General features: G+C 41.2%; 2 protein-coding genes across 6 annotated transcripts in view; one reads left to right on the top strand and one right to left on the bottom strand.

Moving 5' to 3' along the window:
• astn1 (astrotactin 1) overlaps window positions 1–7,111 on the top strand; it is a 306,692-nt gene extending 299,581 nt beyond the window's left edge. For all 5 annotated transcript variants that reach the window (XM_040170931.2, XM_040170935.2, XM_040170929.2 and 2 more), the window contains one exon: window positions 4,406–7,111. In XM_040170931.2, the coding sequence (XP_040026865.2) occupies window positions 4,406–4,643 (238 nt within the window). In that variant the 3' untranslated portion in view covers window positions 4,644–7,111. The remainder of the gene's footprint in view (window positions 1–4,405) is intronic.
• Window positions 7,112–7,520: 409 nt separating this feature from the next.
• Window positions 7,521–19,996, bottom strand: part of pappa2 (pappalysin 2) — a 52,588-nt gene continuing 40,112 nt past the window's right edge. The window contains exons 24-27 of the mRNA XM_040171057.2: window positions 18,692–18,813; window positions 15,675–15,746; window positions 11,314–11,412; window positions 7,521–8,519 (exon numbers count right to left, since the gene is read on the bottom strand). Of these exons, the coding sequence (XP_040026991.2) occupies window positions 8,418–8,519; window positions 11,314–11,412; window positions 15,675–15,746; window positions 18,692–18,813 (395 nt within the window). The 3' untranslated portion in view covers window positions 7,521–8,417. The remainder of the gene's footprint in view (window positions 8,520–11,313; window positions 11,413–15,674; window positions 15,747–18,691; window positions 18,814–19,996) is intronic.

Raw genomic sequence — 19,996 nt, forward strand, 5'->3', positions numbered from 1 at the left:
CATTCACATACTCATCAACAAGGTGTAATGAGAGTGTTGGAAGACTTTTTGTAGGAAAAAGTCAAGGGTTAACGTTTTGTAGGATATATCACCGACCTTGAACATGAGGCCATGTGACTAAATATAATTGCTTTAGATCATATTTTATAGCAGGATAGCTGTATTGGATAGATTTGTAGTTCCTAACTACTTTGTTTTGTTCTCCTGAATTTTGTAGAAAACCTTTTAACCTTGTTTAGATGTGCTATCCAATTAAAGTGATCATGAGTCTAGATATTAGTTTTTCTCTGTCGCTTTAGTACATTTCTCCGATCCGAATTGAAATTCTCAAAACTACCTGTTCAATCTTCACATCATTGTGTCACTTGTGCACATCAAACAAGCAGTTACTCATATATTTGAACAAGTTGCAAATGCTTTAGTACATCCATGCAAATGATTATGTTCAATTCTCTGCTTTTTCCTACATTATCAATTGCTTATGTCATGTTGATCATAGTTTATTCTAATGGCTTTCTATTGAATCGTCTCACCGCACACAACATTTAGGCAATAGTTCATTGTATAAGTCCTTACATGCAAAATGGCTTGATATGTCAAGCATATTTCTTTACATTTCTTTTTTCTAAATCTGTCCCAAATTGGTAAACTGTTCCCAGGTGAATCTTGACTTTAACTCTAACGAATGTGCATCTCATGAACAATCGAATGCCGGAGCACAACACAATGTTACAATGTCTGACAATGGAAGGCAAGGAGTTGGACGGGGTCAACCGCTACCGTACTGTTTTGCAAATGTCGAAGATGACGCAAGAAAATGTAACAAAGCAACTGAGAATAACAGTAACATCAGCCACAACATGTAAAGCACTACTCCATGAAGTCTTCCTGGCTGAGTCCGGGTCCAGTTCTATTGCTGCAAGTGCTTCTGTGTGTCAGTACGGCTGATCCACATGGTGTGTGTGTGTGTGTTTGCGTGCATACAGTGCACCTTGCCCTGCGAATAAATGCCTTCGAGTGTGAAAACGTCTCTATGTATACAGCACGTTGTTGATTGTCTGCATGCCTGGTTGCACATGCACGGGGGAAACCACACGAAGGCTTATGAGAGATAGTATTCATCGTTTTGTATCTTGGAGACCACGTTTCCACTCTCGTACACACACACACAGATTTAAATGGTAACAACCGTTGCTATTTGGAGACGGTGAAACGTTCCCCTGCTCCTCTTAAAAAAAAAATCAAAATAACAAACCACGTTTTTAAAATCAAATAAGCACCCCAATTTCACCCGCCAAACCACTAAAATATGTGGCAAAATATCGGGTACATAAAGAGGTTTCAGAAGAATGATATGAATGACAGTGCAGCAGCTCCAGCACAGACACAAGCGATCCAATCAGCAGACGGAGAAGACTGACATCATCGCCGGTGTTATTTCTCTCTCTGCAGCTCCCTGAGCAGAAGGCGTGAGTCCATTTGCAAAGGGGAAGCCGTCCCGCTGAGTGCCCATATGTGTGTCTATGATTTCAAAGTGCAAAAACAATTCAGTAACTTCTCATCCCGGCATGTTAAACCTTTGCAAATAAGGCAGGGAGGGAAAAAAGCCTATTGGAAATGAATTGTGGCTCATTGTGGCATGCAGAAATAACATTAACACATAGCAGGATATGTGGTTATGTTTACAGAGGAGTGGACTTTGCATCCGTATGAGACAGGAGATAAAGCCACGGACCACACGCTGTCTCTATTGTTAGTGTGTCGGGTCAGTGTCAACTTCAAGTTAAAAAGAACAAAGAATCGCAATCATCAAAACAAAATGACAAATGTTTGTTTGACAAGAAAAGAGAAAAGAACATGTTTTTTTATTTAGCGCTGATGGTTGGATTTAGGATAAAGATCCCGACGGTGGAACATGTGGCCCCTTAAACTACACAAAGAGCGCTCAGAATGCACATCTCCGCCAGATCAGTTGCTTTCACCACAATCACAGAACAGTCCCGAAATGCAAACATTAAGAGAGAAAGAGAATGAAAAAGGGTTATTTCTGTTCTTAATACTGTTCTTTGCTCCTACTATCAGTTGTGATTAGTGGCGTTGTAATTAAACCGTTAAAGGAAGGAAATTATTCTTTTTGTTTCGCTACCCTAATAGACAAAAAAAGTAATGCAAAAGGATACAGGACAATGAGGATTAAGCTAAATTTGGCTTCTCATTGTTGTTTTTGTGCAGCATTTAGTACTTACTGACACATACAGCAGTGAAGTATCCAGTTACTCTCATCTCCGGCACAAGTATATTTAACTGTACCCTGCTGAAGTAGCTCATGTATTTGCTGTTTTAGAGCATGTCATGGCCTTTAGGTCCATTAAGTGACTCTTCTGCAGCTTTTGATCATACCACACCAGCAGCTGGGGTTTACCCCTTTGTCAGAAAGGTAAATCATCAAATGTCTGTTTTTTCAACGACTGAGACCTCCAATTAACTCTTGACGTGGATGCAACATTGAAACCATATGATCTTTGAGCAGCTTTTCCAGAGCTTGTGGTCGTATATCATGATCTCCATCGCTGCTGAATTTTAAAAGCTGTGAACCAAAGCATGTTTTTTCCACCATCAGTCACTTAATTAGATCGCCCATGAAAGTCACCACGTCATCGCGTCCTACTTTATTTCCCTTGTCAGTCAGTCTCTGCTTTCCTCCTTCCCACCTACCCATCAACAATTGCATGCCAATCATCATCGCATCCACATCTCTCCTACCAGGTGAGTGCGCGCTGATGATTAACAGGACATTGTATTGTTTGTGAATTCACTGTGCGTGGCTTTGCACTCCAAACTGATAGCGTTCGGGAGAGAAACCAAACAGCTGCAGGGCAGCACACTGTGAAATAATCTGCTGAAAGTGGTCTGCATGTGAAAAGGAATTGTGGAGAATTAGGGCAACGGAGAGGTAAACACACATAGCTCTTTGTTCATCAGAATGGGCCTTTAATTCCCTCTGACTGGCGCGTACCGAATGTGTCATCAGTTCATCAGCATAATGTGCCGAGGCTCCGGTGACTCCGGTGCTTCCAGCAGACTGGTGGCTTGGCAGAACCGGGACGGTGTTCTGTAGAAGATTGGGTTTGGCTGAGGAATGAGGAGAAAGTGTGTTGGGAATGAATGAAATCTTCCGCCACTGCAGACAGACACTTGCCAGGATTACGGGGCGAGGAACAAACCGGCTGCATCTGGGTAGATGATTATTTATTGCGCTCGGTGTCCATGTGTATTCATGTGACCTCGGCGCATTACGTTACCAATGGAGGTGATGTCTCATCTCGCCCGGTTTGGCCAAAGGACAAGTTCATGCCCATAGTCTCTCTGCTGCTTCAGTGTTAGAGACGTGCATTGTCCACCACAGGACCGACTGTCTTCGGGTCAATGCTGGATTCAGTCAGTAATAGTGGACCTCAGCCGGAGGGGAAGCAGTATCAGTTTTTGATAGTGATTTCATTCTAAAGCCAGAGCAAAGCCTCGGTGCGATTCCCCAACCGAACAGGAGTGGAACAGACCTTTCAGATCGATGCGGTGCGGGATGTTCAGAGCGGTGGCCATTTTTCCTTTGTGTCACTGCGACTGTTGTAGCGGGATAAGGTTTGACTTTTCAGGAATTGTTCAAATGAGCAGCAGCATAATAAAGTTACAAAGCCTACAGAGAGAGAGCTCCCCATTGTGGGACTAATATAGGAATATCTTATCTTAGCTAATAAGTAGAATTGTCACGGTGCAGGAAAGAACAATGCTATGTGCTTGTATGCAGCATTACAGGAATGGGCACGCTAGCGGCACTGCTAACTTGGGGACATCTAGCTAGATAGCTAGCTTGCTATTTCCATGAGTGTTGTGGTCCAGAGAATACTGTAAAAAACTGTATGATGCGCATCACAATATAAGAAAAGAGAACCATTGAAAAACAAATCAGTTAAATGATCCACTCCAACTATTCCAATAATAGCACAATCCCAGAAATAAAGCATGAATGGCTCTAGGTGGAGGTAGGTGGAGGGAGCTCCAGCAGCACATGGGGATGACATGGGGTTATTTATAGGTTGCACTGTACACCTACATTAATATAAATCGGACGGGAAACTGTGAAGGATGAATTCCGATCAGCTGATACGAGCGTGACTTTGGTGCTCTCCCTCAATTGAAGATGTGTTTGTTTGTGCACTGTTTGGAGACATATTTTTGGAACTATATATGACATTGTATGCACGACCATATAATTTCTCAAATGTATGTGTATGTTGTCTTTGTTCCATTTGTATTTGAATGATAACCTCTACTTTTATGTTCATTAAAAGTTTGTGGGCAAACAACAAAGACACGCTTTACATATTTCCCCACTGTGTTCCAACAGGAAGGCCGGCCTCATCCTCTCCCAGCTCAATGACCTGTCCCCGTGGTGTAAAGGTCTTCTTCAGGAGCAGAAGATCGGCCTCCGCAGGATGTCCCTCAAGTTCCTGTCCTGCCGCTACACCGACACCCGGGCTTTTGGGTTAAACTGGTCCAACATGGGCCAGGACGTGCACAAGGCCTGTGACGAGCAGACGCTCACCGTCATGTACAACGACTACGGCGAGCCCAAGGAGCTGTGAAGTTATTAGAGACTTTTAGTTTGGGTGTGAGTAGGAATGTGGGAGAGTCATACCTAGCAAATAAAATACAGGTTTTACGTTTGTTTCAATGAGCTATATGCATTGGTGTAATAAGCAAATTACTTGAAATTCCAACCGCTCTATTTAGCTTCCCACGTTATTGGTAAATGCATTCAAAAGATGAGTCTGATATGATGCGCATCACAATATGACTCTACTAAGCTGACACTGCAGCTTGGTCGATTCATAGCACTTTGTTCTTGCTGAAGTCCATTCCTCCCTCAATATGATGATTCAGCAAGTGCTTCATGTTTTCTTTGTCATGACCTTTAGGATCCAAGGGCAAGACACTTGCCCTTGGATCATGTACCTTTCCAGCTCTCTGCTTTTGGTGTGTAGACATTGGGAGGAATGAGAGGCAAACTGTAATTGCAGCTATTTACTGTGAAACTAAATATATCAAATGTTTATCTAAACACCATGTCCGCCCTTTTTACAAGATTCATGCGTTTTATTTTAATTCAATTCATTTTATTTTGTTGAGCCCAAAATCGCAAATTATAAATTTGCCTCAGAGGGCTTTACAGTCTGTACACATGCGACATCCTCTGTCCCGAAAACCCACACATCGGCACAGGAAAAACTCCCCAGATCCAGATTTGTTTTAAATTGAATATCTAGTTAACAATTAGTGTTACATTTTGCAAAACAGGAATTGACTGACCACAACCAGAATGGATCAGAAATCATTTTAGTAACCAAGATGCCTTTTGCAGCTTGTTGTGCCATGTTTTTTTTTGGTTCAAGTGCAGAATGACCGGAAAAAATGAATCTTACATACTGTGTTGACATTAAATGCAATTATCTTAGAAAAACGAGAACAAAACATGCATTTTATTTCATTGTATTTCTTTGCCGACTCAAGAGATTTTCTTTTTTTACCTTTTTATTGCAAAAACCTTTCTTATTAAATACTCAATTTAGTCAAATCGTAAAATATCTCTGTGAAGAAGAACCACAAACAAATTACTGATGTCTAGTGGCCGAAATAAACATATTAGATACAGTTAATAGCTCCTAACTCTAACTTAGTCGCTTTGTTATGTTAAAGAGGATGGAGACAAGGTTCCAAGATTCATCATAGCTTCAGTTTCACAAGACATTGGTTCATATTTCTGGCATTTATCAGAAATAACCACACACTGCTGATGAAGGTGTCACGTGTATCTCAGCTTTGCGATGTTTTCACTTGCCTTTTTTACATATTTCCCTATAAAGTCGGCCTCATCGTAGTACCCACAAACCTGGTTTGGTCATTCCAACTGCTACGTATTTTAGAAAAAGGCTTGTAGCGACACCGGGGGAAGAAAGAGTATATAGAGTAATGAATACTCTATATTTATAGCTGGCTAGCTGGCGGTAGCATAGGCCTTCGAAATAAACCTTGTAAATAGCAATGTCATAATGTTTTAGCGATATATCCTGCTGAATGTACTATTGAATGTTTGCATTTCTAAACAAAGTGGTTTATACTGGTAACACAGTGAAAAATGTCTTTGAGGGTAACTTTGCTGTTTTCAGGCTCAACTCTTATTTCCCAATGTTTTTTTTGCCATTTGACGACAATTTTTCTGCTCCAAAACTGCAGATTTTTTTTCACAATCCTATTAAGACTAAATCAACCCCATACGTTTGCACTGATCAGTCATGGTTTGGGATCTGCACCTTATGTGCGGTGGCAGTTTTAACAATTAATTCAAATTGAGTAGAAGATGAAGCAGAAGAACCGAACATTTTTGCCACTTTGACATAAAAACCTCTGAAAATAGCACCCAATTACCAAAGTTCTGCTTTAATGTTTTTAACTGCTTCTCTGTGGATTAAAACCTGCAATAATGTCTTTGAACGGATTTAACTGTAATTTCTATTACTGTGCTTTTATTGTGAGTATATTTTGACTTTTGCATGGCCCCTGTTATTATTATAGTATTCTTGTGCAGTGGCCATGTTCGAGATTAATGTTGATGAAATGCAAATTGTACATTAGCAGTTGATTTTTAACAAATCTTATATGTGAATACTAAAATGAACACTTGTAGATTTTTGTATAGGCAGCAGAGTATTCATGAATACATCACATTACAAGCGCAGTACAGTGTTTTTCTTCTGTATTGATGTGTACAACAGTGATATTTTACATTTGTTTGTGCTTCAGAAGACAATATCGTCTCGTTATATCTGTTGTGTAGCGTAGCAGTTGGATTAATTATTAAAGTTGTGATGTGAAGAGCGGAGGGATTTCTCAAAGGATTCAACTTGAACATTTGATGCAACAAGATGGAAACCTTTAGGAAATGTGAACCAACCAATATCTGCATGATAATATTTTGTCTGTAACAATCATAAACTTCACTTTTTCACATTGGTCTTTACTATTTCAAAGGACAATAAAGGAAATGTTATAAAAAGTGGCTGTATCTATTCTTTAATTGTTGTTTTCATTACTTTTGTGCGCAATTGAAAAAATAATCTTGCGTTGGATAGATTTTCATTGGGGTGGCAACAATTCCTGCTGACGACACCAGCTGAGCTCGGCTCTGATGTCAACACTTGAATTGTATAAAGTAAACAAGAATGAATGTAGAACCCACTGCCTCTGATCCATTTCGTATATCTACACATTACGTGTATACTGTACTGTATAATATATATATATATATATATATATATATATATATATATATATATATATATATATATATATATGTGTGTTGGTGTGTGTAGCAATATAGCACTTTTATATAAAACAGGTACATGCATGGATCTGCCAAAAAAGACACGTCCTCTGTTAATCTGCATGAATCAATCAATCAAGACTTTATAAGGGTCGATATATAAAGTTGCTATTTATTTCATATAGAGTATAAAGTACTGTAAAACATCACAGGGAACATGATTACAATTTCTTCTTTATCTTTTTTAATAGATACAACATGTGGTACTTTATCATTTCTGGCCTACCTGACATACATTCATGCAAGCAGGAGACAAGTCTGTGTTGAGTAAAAGAAACGCCCCGCCCTTCCAAAAGCCTTTTTTTAATCTCCATTTTTGATTTGTCTTCACAGGGAACCTCTGATTTTCTGAATCCCGACAATACAATATCAAGTGCATCTTTGTTTCAGAGGAAATCCATAATCATTCTGACACAGATTGACTATGGACTTCATACAGAAAAATACATGTTTGGTACAAATGCTGTGTGGTGCGGATTGTGTTACTAGATCTGTGGTATAAATAGTGTTGACTAATAACGTGATCCTTAGATATGTTAGGGGAGACAAATATATTAGTCTATGCATGTTATTCTTAACAAGTATGGATCATTTTACATTCTTAAATGAGGAATTATTTCGTTCGACCCTGAAAACAGATTTTTGTTTTGTTCTTGCAAAGCTTCCCACTCGACTTAAAACCAAAGGGATTTAGCTTTGGTGAGATTTTTTGTTGAGTAGTTTTTCTATCCATATCAACTTGGTGTTTCCACAAATAGGGGTCCTCCTTTTCAATACACAATCTTCTACACAGGAAAAAGAGTGTTGTATTCACAGGTGGCTGTTTGTGCAGGATGGAATCACATTTTCATAAACCCATGTGTGGAGCATAATCGCTTAGGATGGAATTAAAAAAGGCTTTTATTGTGTAAAGTAAAACAAAAAAGTGTTTTGTTGTTTGTGTGTTGAAGTGTGTAGCAGCCTCTTTCATGCCCTCATCTTATTGCATTCCTGAGTCCTTGGTTCTGCTCTTATTCTCTTCAGCGTCTGGATCACGACAAGTGCACTCGTCCTGGTTGCAGTCCGCTCCGAACTGAATGACCTGCAAACAAACACAATATATATATATGTATGCATGTATAATGTGTATATATATTTGGCCTACTCTAGTGTGAGTCAGTGGAACAAAGCAAAGGATGGAGACAAATTATTACATCAGGGCTTTCAGTGAGAGCAGCCTTCCCCACAGGGCTGTAAAATGTCAGCCGTAGCAGAGACCTCGGCTTTGAATGGCAAAAACAGACGGTAGAAAATAACAAAAAATAATAATTTGCTCAAAACCGACCCCGAGGACTAGTGTACGTCGTCCTTGGTTTCTGGCATGGCGTTTGCGCTGAAAGGTAAAGCGCCGCTTAGTAACCCGAGCGGCGGTCTTAGTGGACTTGTTGTGTTTCAAAGAGTGGTCCAACAGCTCCCCGCCGGCCAATAAAGCATATGATGTCAAATGGTTCAACCTGCCCTGTGAATTGGGGGGAGCGGCAGAGGTGAGCAGATGGACACATGTTAAGAATCAACAGCGAGAGGCGCTCGTCGAGGAAGTGAGCCATCACCACAGGTTGCAAAATAAACTCCTGTGCCCTGAGAAGCAGTCTGTTGCAACAACTGTAAACATTCACTCCCAGAGGGCAGGAGGGAGGAGGGAGGTCAAGGGAGAGAAAAGTGGAGAGGTGTATGGAGAGTGTGGGAGGCAGAGAGAGACAAGTATGGAATAGTGTGAGTGAAGGGAGGGAGGTGAGCCTGTCGGCCTGCCCCGGAGGACTCTGGGCAGAAAGGCCCTAGCTTTCACTTTAAAAAATACCAGCGTCCCATTTTAAGACGAATTATTGAGGCCATCAAATGTTTCCTTAACCTCTTGATTCATTAAAGCGAGCACAGAGAGAGAGAGAGAGAGAGAGAGAGAGAGAGAGAGAGAGAGAGAAACCAAAGCAGTCCTCTGGCTACATTTGCACAAACCATGTGAAGAGAGACCCTCTCTAAGTGACGACTTCGGCCTTCGTTTAAACTTCTTACTCAAAGTAATAATAAAAGCATGTCCTCCTTATTTGTCCTTTTGTTCGCTCCTTGCAGCTTCCACTACCTCGACCCTTTGTTGGACTAAAAGCGAAGTGAGATTGTGTGTTTCCGTAGATGGTGCGGGCGCTGCAATCCTTCTGGAGTTTTCCCCTCTGTTGGCCGACAACTGAATCCCGACTGAATCATCCCTCAGATATCCTTCCTCCCTTGCGTGGCTGCGACCCTCTCCGACCCCCCCCCCGGGATATAAAACCAATACCACGAAAAGGCCCCAGCTTGCCCCCGCAACACAGATCCGGACTCAAACAGATATAAGTATTTATTCAAATATTTGATGGAGCTTGTGCGCCGGTGACTCATCCTGCCAGATCCAGAACAGTCTGTGGAACAAAGTGGCCACATTACTTGCGGATACGGTTGACGTGTGAGTGCTTAAGGTTGATACGTACCAAAGCTGAAGCACATTGTTGTGTCAGCAGAGAAAATGAGCGTCTTAGAAACCTCATTGGGTTTTAGATGCTACACACCTGCACAAAGTGAGCCACCATTGGAAACGCCGCCACTCTGCAAGTTGCAGCCTGTGGTGGCGGTTCGCTTCGCTCTCTCTCCAAGTGAACCGGGTGGACCGCATCCAACCGTGTACACCAACCTCCCCGCGACCGAGCAGTTAGTGGCCGTCCGGCAGCTCGTTTATTCTGATGGCAGCTACAGATTTGCTGAACTCTCCTTCTCAATCAGGAAGGAGCTGCCATTCAGTCCCGGCGTGCCGCGGACATGAAGAGACAGCCGAGGACCCGGCCAACGGGAGGCCGTAGGAATCAACAGGCATCAACGTGGGTCATGAATATGTGGCTGTATAGTAGCCAAATAGGGTAGAGCGAGGGGATGGGCGGGGACACTTCCCAAATGTCCACATGGGAGAGAAAAAGCACAGAAAAAACAGGCGAGAGGGAAAAAAAAAAGGTGTTTATGTAGAAGCAGTTGAGGGAATGAGCGGCCTGGTTTCCACCGCTGGCCCGACCCTCAGGCTGTCTCATTATTATTCATACCATTTCTCCTAGCTGATCTAGCTTCAAACTGATAAAGTTAAAGGTTTGCAGGCCTTCGTCGCAAACAAAATCATTTCTCATCCCCACTTGAAATGCTTCTTCAATGAAGTGATTTGGGGGCCACCTAAAAACGGTTCAAGATCAACAGAAAAAAATCTCATCCGATATATTGAGCCCACAGCTAAGTGTGTTCAAACGCAGGGACCTTGGCAAGTGTTCTGACGTCCTGAACCTCGACGCCTTCCCTCCGCAGCAGAGCTCAGTGCGGGAGGTGAGAAGGCGTACAGCAGCGCGCGGCGGGTAAAACCAGCATGTTTACCATTTGAGTGGAACAGCCGGAAAGCACAAGTCTCCTCTGTTGTTTCAAGCACGGATGAGGGAGACTAAATAGGCACAGTTGTTAACAGGAGAGAGGGGAAAGTAGCAGGGATTCGTGTTTGTTTGCTTGGTGGAAGTCTCCTGCGTAGCGGCGCGGCACTCCTGCCAAGAGACACAGATTTCTACTACAGTAAACAGGAAGAATCTGGCTTTGAGTCCAGCTCCTGGCCTCCAGGCTCCATCTCAATTGCAAGACGCGAGACCTGTAGCCAGCCAAACAACGCTTTGCCACCTTTTAAAGCAAAGCAGACCGAAATTGTGAAGTTGTATCCTGTTTGCTGAAAGGGTGCCCCAAAATCCTTTTTAAAAAAACAAAACAGATGGTATGAAAGTGATGGAAACCAATTTTTCTGTTTGTAGATAAATACGACGGACGTGAGGGGTGTGTTTGTGTACCTTCCTGGTGGAGAGCGTGGATGGGCAGCAGTCTCCTCCATCATACTGGCAGTAGGCCCGGTTGTTGATGGTGTCACACCAGCCGTCGCCTCCGAAAGGCTAGAGACAAGTTATAAACAAGAAACAGTGTTAATGGTCTCCACAATGGGACAATTTCACCTCATTCAGCACGGAAAGCCGAAAAGACAAAAAAAGAGGAAAAACACAATCAACCATTTCATGCTAAGCTAATGACTGATTTCAGATGAGGTTAACTAAGTTTGTTTGCATATTTGGTTGAAATTATGACTTGACTCTAGTTTGGTTGCAAATGGTTTGATCCGACCGTCAGCTCACATTACCACATATCACTGTATTAATCTGTCTTTTTACCTTCACGTTAGCTCTGTAGCATAATTGTAGAATAATTGTTTACATCTGATCAAGGCCGACAGAATATAGACATGTGATTGCAGAATAAGTAGGCAACCAGACTAGATTGGAATATCGAAAACATTCTGGTTAGGTTTTCAGTCCAGGTGGTATTGAACAGTCACGTCTGGACCGGTTGCATGCAGGTAAACAGTGCATGTGGGGAGTGGAAGAGGCTGAAAAAATTTGCCACGATGCCACCTCTAAAGTCATCGTCAACGATTTAGCTTTCGATTAGCTCGGCTGATTGCCCCCTCTGTGGTCTCACGTTTTTCTTAGTGGGAGTCCTTATGGGGAAACTAGTGGTCTAGTAGTTATGTAGACAAGCAAACAAGTCATGGTGACTTTTTTGTGTTTTAGGAAAAAGGGCTTTCCTGAATTGCCAGCAATATGATAAAAGGTGCACAGTGCCAAAGACGCTTTAATCGGACAAACTGCTGGAGTCCTTTCAAAGACTTGGGGCTCTACCTAACCTGGGGAGAAAGCAGCTGCTGAGAAGATTTCTGCCGTTTTCTCTTCACTTCAAAGAACTCCCTACTTGAAGAATGCCCGTGCTTTTCCAAGCTAAACTGCCGTGGCATAAATAAATCTCTTTAATTGTTTTGTTTTGGCGTAAATCCTTTACCAGCAATTGCACCAGATGCCTCACCTAAATCTGTACTAGTGCATGCATCTTAGAATTACCTTTACGGCCTCAGCGAGTCAGGCAAAATGCATACGGGCTGTGCCTGCTCTCATTTGTATATGAATGGTACATATTTCTGAAGGTGAGCTCTGTTGTGGGTTTGATCTACATGTCATATACATGTCTTTCCTTGATGAAGAATGTTTAAATTGGTGGACCCACAACACTTTGCCCACATGAGGTCTATGCTGAGGTCAGGGCTCACGTTGAGGTTAATTATTATTTACATTCCCTTCCAGGCAACATATATCTTACTCTCAACACAAACGCACTGACCTGTGAAGAGTAATAAAGCAGCCAGTGTTGGCTGCGTACCTTATTCCCCTAATGGGTAAATAAAAGGTCAACTGGTTTGTGTATTACCAATACACAGTTACTCCCTTCAAATCAGCGTAAAAGAGAGCAGCAGCAGCCAACCCCCACACCTTGCTAACATAAATACTCCCCTTGTTGGCATTGGCTGGTTCTCAGGGAGCCCGTGCTGTCGTCAGCACCAGCAAAGCTCTTGAACAGGATTTTATAAAAAAACACAAATATTTCAAGCAGCCGCATATTCGTTTTCCCTTCCTACCAAGTATCTGTAGGGATATTTTAATTGCAGGCATTTTATTATCTCTCTCTTTGTTGCATCTCTGTCCCTGCTTTCTGAAAACATTTTGGGGGAGTTTGAGGTTCTCACAGTTAAAAAGTCCAGATGTCCTTCTTTTCTGTTTATTATGTGTTTTTCTTTTTATCTCGTCACTTATCATGTGTCTGAGGTCAATTATAAGTTGTTTTGGAATATACGAACCATTAAAGATATTTTGAATATTTATGGTATGGTTGGACTGAAGACACAGTGGGAGCACAGTTGTTGCTGTGTTTGGAATCGATTTGCACAAATTGCCTGCTGGCCCAACTATGCACAGCAACAACATGCGATTTGCCATTCATCCCAATGCAATCTTACCAAAGCGCTACTTTTCTAATTTTGGGTCTATATCGTGCAAGTTCATGTAAAAAAAAGGGTTGATGTGCCAAACAAAGTAAGGACTATCTGGGTTTATGATTTTAGAGGCTTTTAATTTGTTTTAATTAGAGTATTTACTGTAAATTACTGTAGATGTAACATGTGCTGCTGTCCAACCGGTGTCTGAAAAAACAATATCGACACGGCGTTTAGTCTACAATCATTTATTTGCTTTGGTTTGGATTGTCTCAAACGAGTATGTGTTTCAGAAGAAACAGAGCCATGTATAGAAAAAAAAGAGGTCTTCAGGTGTTATTGCCTGTGTTGTTGATAGATTGTTCAGTTTACTGTTGGCCTGTTGGACAGTTCTATTGGTATCGTTCAGAACCATAGTAATAGAAACAATACTTTTTTCAGACGGGAAACTACTACACAGTACTTCAAGGGGATTAACACAGCGTCCAACAACCAAATGTTTGAATTAGTTTCTGTCCTCTTTGCCTAAATGCCTCATATTAAGTGATGCATGAGTTGATGCATTTAATTGGCTGTCTTTTACCGACCCTGATCAAATCATTTCTCCTCCTCCAGCAAGCATTTTATTCACGCAGAGAACATTCTAAGAAAGACACTTCTGGTAAGACACAGCAGGAGGTCACTGATGCATCTCTTTGTAAGGCTATAAGGTAGAAGAAACCAGTACAGTCTCAAGATGCCAGTTGTATAAGGTGTGATAAGTGAGACTGAGCTGACTTTCAAACTCATTGTTCACTGGCTATTGCTGTAAGAAGGAAGAGGAATAGAGGCAGACTAAGATAACAATGACATCTGGATGAGATCTGGCATAGTGGACTATGCAGCACATGTGGTCTGGTATAATTTACAGTGTTGTCATGGAGGAGCGGGTCAGAAGCAACTGTTTTGCCTCGCAACTTCCACGGAGAGGTGGAAGGGGAAAATGTAGTGCTGGCAGGAATATTTGAATATCGTGAGACATCAACAGTTTATGTGTTCCATCAGTAGTCCCAGTAACCAACCGATGAATACCAAGTAAGGACTACCTGGGTTCATGATTTTAGAGGCTTTACCGTTACTTGATAGAATATTACTAAGCAGCAATTTTAATCTTAATGAGAAAAAAAAACAATACACTCAAATGTAAAGATATTGAATAATCACAATGGTCTAAAGTTTGGCTTGACACCCCTGATTTAAGCCATATGTGTCTCTTGTCCTTTGTCGGGTCATTACGTTGAATGTGTTTTGTCTGTGCCTGTCCTGATCCCTGGTTTGCACGCAGGCATTTGGATTTTTGGATTAATGAAGTGTTTCGTTAATTAAGTCTGTGATTGAGTTCTGCTTCCGCCACCCCTGTTGTGACAGAAACAATTGGGGAGGGTGCAGACTTTCAGACCAATTACAGGAAGTTGCAGTTTAAAAACGTATATAATCGTTCAATTGGTTGAATGAGTGTGTAAATACGCATCTCAAATTATCTAGCTGGAAATAAGAGGGTTGAAAAAAGTGTTAGATAGACCTACAGAAAAAAAAAAATCATCCGTTACAAAGAGTGCTCCTGTTTTCTGCTATATAGACTTTTTCAATCAAAAAAGTAAAGTAAACAATTCAATTATATTACTAAAAGTATGTAGCTATTGTTTCTCATCCAACCAAGTACAATTTAATTTCCTTGAAAATACTCTTTTTGTAAAACGTGTTTAGACAAGGCAGATAAACGTTAGCCTGAATAATCATCTTAAGTAACGTAGGTGTTTTCATTTTATTTCTATTATCAGGTAATCCATTAGGTCTGTCAGCCCTGCAGCAACATTTGGCACTGATCTCCCTGTAAACACAAAAGAGACATATTTGAAAGGGATTCTCGTACATTTTTAACTGAGTATATAAATTTGTCATTGTGTGAAAAAAGCACGTTGCACGCTGGCTCTGGTATCTTGAGCGATGAAGACAGCCGGGATACAGCATGTTTTGCTTCATGTTTGATATTATTGGAAAAGTCTGGTTAAAGCAGTAAATATAATACACCGAGGCCCAGAAATGGTGTAATTGTTTTAAGGATTGAGTACTCCTTGATAAATAACAAGATGACAGCCAGACTGAGATCTTCCTGACCTGCAAGGCTTTGAAAGCAAGCTCACATTAGGACATAGCGGACATGGTACAAAACAACCAAACTTGCCGTAATGTTTGGGAAAACAGATGCGCCGGTTGGTTAGGAAAGAGGAATCACCGCGTTCCCCGAGCCCCATGGTGCTAAGATGTGGCCCATTTACACCGCTGGCGGTATGGACTTACCTCACAGGACTGGATGCAATGGATGTTTTGAGGGTCGGGGTACCACTTCATCATCCCTGTGCAGACTATGCTCTGGAAACAAAGCGTGTAACAACAGTTCAGCAGTGTATTCTTAGGATATAGATAACAACTGTTTGCATCTTGGAAACACATTTTCACTCAGTCACAAAATGATATAATGTTAAAAGCATAGAGCTCCCAAGTAGTCTAGAAGCGTTGATTGAATGCAAACTAATAGATAACGGCAACTAACTGTGGCGGGAGTTTTCCGAATGAAGATTTTCCCTCTGCGTGTATTGATTAACGGGAGAAAGAAAATATACATTTGGCCTCTTATTTTGATACACAAACTGACAGTAAAACACATTATCTGATTTCCTTAATGATTTGTGTTGGCTTTCTTTTGGTGAGACTGCATTGCCAAGATGAACATTTTGTCGATTGGATTGTTATAAAATAATGAATTATATAATTATAATTATACGTTTTGGTGGGCTGGTGGTGCAGAGGATGCCAATAGCCAGGGTTCATCCTTTGGGCAGAATCAATGCGTGCTGTAAGTTTTGGAAAATATACACTATAAACACAAGAAAAAGGTCAGGAAGATCAACAAAAACACTTATTCCCTCGGAAGTTATAGTTTATTATTTCTAATGAAAAAATAATAAATGATGCCTTCGCAGCACTATTGTGCCAATGATTTGCTAGCACTTGGCCTGCCTTACCCTGACCTGTTATATAAAACATGAACAGGACTCGTCATTCTGATAGCAAACTTAGATTGCAGATATTGCAGATGTCGCATTGTTGTCGCGTACATATGCAACACATTATTAAAATGTCAAGCTTTGCCTGCATGAAAACCTTGATCGAAGAAAAGGAATTGTCTCCTATTTCTCAAGTGGATGCAAAACGGCCAGTCCTCTGTCATTTATTTGAACCTAAGAATTCACAAGGGGGTTAGCAAACATGGACAGAGAAAGTGGATCCTTCTCCTGTGATTTCCTGTGCGGGGAGACCTGATTCTGAGATTTAAGATAAGCAATGCCTCGAAATCACAAGGCAGCGCCAGAGATATGTAAGTAACCAGACCTCGGTCCAAGTATTTGACCTTGGCAAGGGGGGACTAACTGGCTGGTTGACCACCCAAAAAGTCAGGCAAAACTGGAGCAGTGTTTGCAACAACGTTGCCATAGAAGCCCTTCCTGAGATATGATATTGGGTAACATAACCCAGCTTAAAAAGGCCAAACAACAGGCCATTAACTGAAGAACCCAGCATCTGACATTCCTACGAGTGAGTTCACGTTGACCTGTAAACAGTGCCCGTGTGAGAGATGTGTGTGTTTCCTAAAAGACTTGACGTCAAATGGAAGCTTTACTCTCGTCTGTCTATTTTTTTTCCTACCTAGCCCGTGATTTCCAGTAATGCAGAAACACTTGAATGATAACAAACACATTCTCGCATACACACGAGTTGTATTTGGTCGTGAGTGTGTTTGCTTAGTCGGGAATTTAAAAAGTTTTCCTTGTGTTTTTAAAGATAGCTTATTGAAAATCACTCAGTCAAACATTTGATATGAAACACATTTGCACATATTGTGATCATATCTGAGCTGGATAGTTGTCGGTTACTCAGAGAGACTTTTAAATTTGAGATCATTTCTGTACTTTGTGTGTTTATTACATTAAAATTATTGCAAAATATGTCCAATTCAAAACGTAATTTTGGTCTCGTGGAGATTCAAAACCTATCCCTTGTACTGGAAAGGTATTTTTTTTAAACTTGATTATTGCTAATGAAATTCCAATATCCACTGCAATTTTCTGTAGTGGGAAGAGACAAAGTGTCAGATCCCTTCAGTAGATTCAAAGGAGATGAGGTCCAGCAAAGAAGGGTTATTGATTTTGGTTCACAGCACATTAGTCGAAGATTGTTTTCCCCTTTGAGGCTGCTTTTGAAATTTGAATGAGGTAATAATTAATTTCCTGTGTGATCGGTATAAAAGGGCAAATTTCATGGAGACGCATTATGTTGCAGCTTATAACGATTTAGCTCCAGAAGTCAAAAGTCCTCTTCCCCCTGCATCTGTCTTCTAACACCTGATTAGGTGTAAACTAGCAAAGTGTAAACCCTCGTCCTTTTTATTGGTGTGGCAGCTTTTGCTTATTTTCAGAATAAGTTTGTTTCTCAATAATACGGCGGTTTGTCTGCGCCGAATTTGTCCTCAACTGAAGTGAACTTGCTTCAGTGAGTCAGTCTGCAGCGGTAGCTGTTCTTCAGACAGCCAGATGTTTGGATGTGTTTGGATGCATTATTCATTCCGCTGAGGGTTTTTCTGTCGAAGGCGCTTTTTGTCATGGCAGCGGACGAGCAAAACAACCAGCCTTTCTCAAAGCCAGCCAAGAGTTCTAGAATGGAAGCGAATCCGCAAGCTCAGTTGTGGGTGTTTAAACCAATCAGGCGGTCTCATTTTTCATCACTTTGGGCCTCGTCGTGCAACGCCAGACAGCAACAGGTGTGTCCAGTTCGGCAAGCTCATCTGTACGGCAGCCCTCCGTCCTTTATACTGACATGGATCTAATTGATTTGAAGCGTTGTATATATTAAATACCAGTTTGTGAATAAAACTACTCTATGACAAATAGGTAATTATTTTTCCATACTGACTGCAGTAAAAACTGAATTCAAGCTGCCAGTAGCAGATATTTTATTTTGAAAGCTAAAGCATCACAATGTTCATGCCAAAAAGCGTCACTTGCGTGACGTAAGCTAACAAGCTAGTGAGCCATGCAGATGTTTTAATTAGCCGACGCTGACAAACAGCTTTTCTTAGCTTTGACACTGAGAATAAAGGCATCAACCAATCGTGTTGTGCAGAACAGACCTGTTTCAAAAACGTACACTATGTGCAGATTGTGGTTGTGTTTGGCATAGCGATGGTACACAACTGAAGTGAACAAAAAAAGCATCATTGTAGATGAACCAAACTGCAGCAACCTCCTTGGGCGTCTCACCTGGACTTCGGTGGGCAGCATCCAGTGCTTTAAGGAGTCGACTGTAGTGGCATTGGGCAGAACCGCCGGGTCGCGCAGATCCATGTCTGCAGCCCCAATGCATGTTGGGTAGCAAAAAGCACCTGCAAGGAAAACTTCATCAAACCCTCATCACAATGCAGTGTTTCCCCTGGGTTAACAGGTGTGTGTGTGTGTGTGTGTGTGTGTGTGTGTGTGTGTGTGTGTGTGTGTGTGTGTGTGTGTGTGTGCGTGTGCGTGTGCATGTTAACACCACCATGTAGGGACAGAAATGACATAAGATAAATAACAAGATGCTATTTAGTGTGTTTGATATAAGAAAAAGGTATAAGGTACAAGGAACCTGTTATATTGGAAAGGCAACCAATACCTTCTATTATAATTTGTCTCTAAATGGAAAATGAAACCTTTGAGACTTTCATGTACCAATATAATGGTAGGGAAAACACTTGAATGTGTAACACTTCCAAGCTCCTGCAGAATGTGCTATTAATGAAACAGGTACAATGTGAGGCACTTGGAGGTATCCATTGGGATTTCGTCTTTTGTGTAAAGATCACCTGAAAATAAAATACATTTTTCTTAGCTGAGAATGTCCCAAGAATGTCACCGCGTTTCCAGGGTAGCTACGAACGGACAAACTAGCTCCTGATTTGTCACAAATCTTACACACTTGCCCTTTGAATTTAATGTAACATGTGGCACTAAAATGTAATTCGATAAGTAAGTTAGTAGAGTATATATTTTACTCACTCACTCATGGTGAGTTGTATGTTGCGTTTCTGTTCAGAATTTTAACAATTAACACATTATAGACAGAAATGAAATGGCTCTGTGATTGGCCAGCGATTAATATATATAACCACGTGGTGTCTGGGTTTTTTTTTCTTACCTGTCATACTTAATGTACACGCTCCCTTTAGTCAGTTGGGAGGATAACTTTTTGCTTAAGTAGACATTATTATATGGTACGTAAATCTGAAGAGGGGATAAAACAAGCCCAATGTTAAAGACAGTGTCTGCTGGGAGAGATGGTCAATAAAATGATCCCGATCTATTAGAACAATAACTATTGTCAAACAAAGGGTTTTGTTGTGTTTTTATTCACTGTCGAGCCAACCCTCAACTGGATTAAGCTGGACTGAAAAGAGGAGAACAGATGTTCTGCCGCGCTGGCTGCTTTTTCTATTCAGTCTCGTGACCGTTTACCCAACGCGCCAAAGACAAGACAGGCTCCTGTGCTTGGCTTCATTTGGTTTGAAATGTAAATATTGTCAATATATTGAG

The sequence above is a fragment of the Gasterosteus aculeatus genome, chromosome 3 (assembly GCF_964276395.1).
Source record: "Gasterosteus aculeatus chromosome 3, fGasAcu3.hap1.1, whole genome shotgun sequence".
Lineage (NCBI taxonomy): Eukaryota > Metazoa > Chordata > Actinopteri > Perciformes > Gasterosteidae > Gasterosteus > Gasterosteus aculeatus.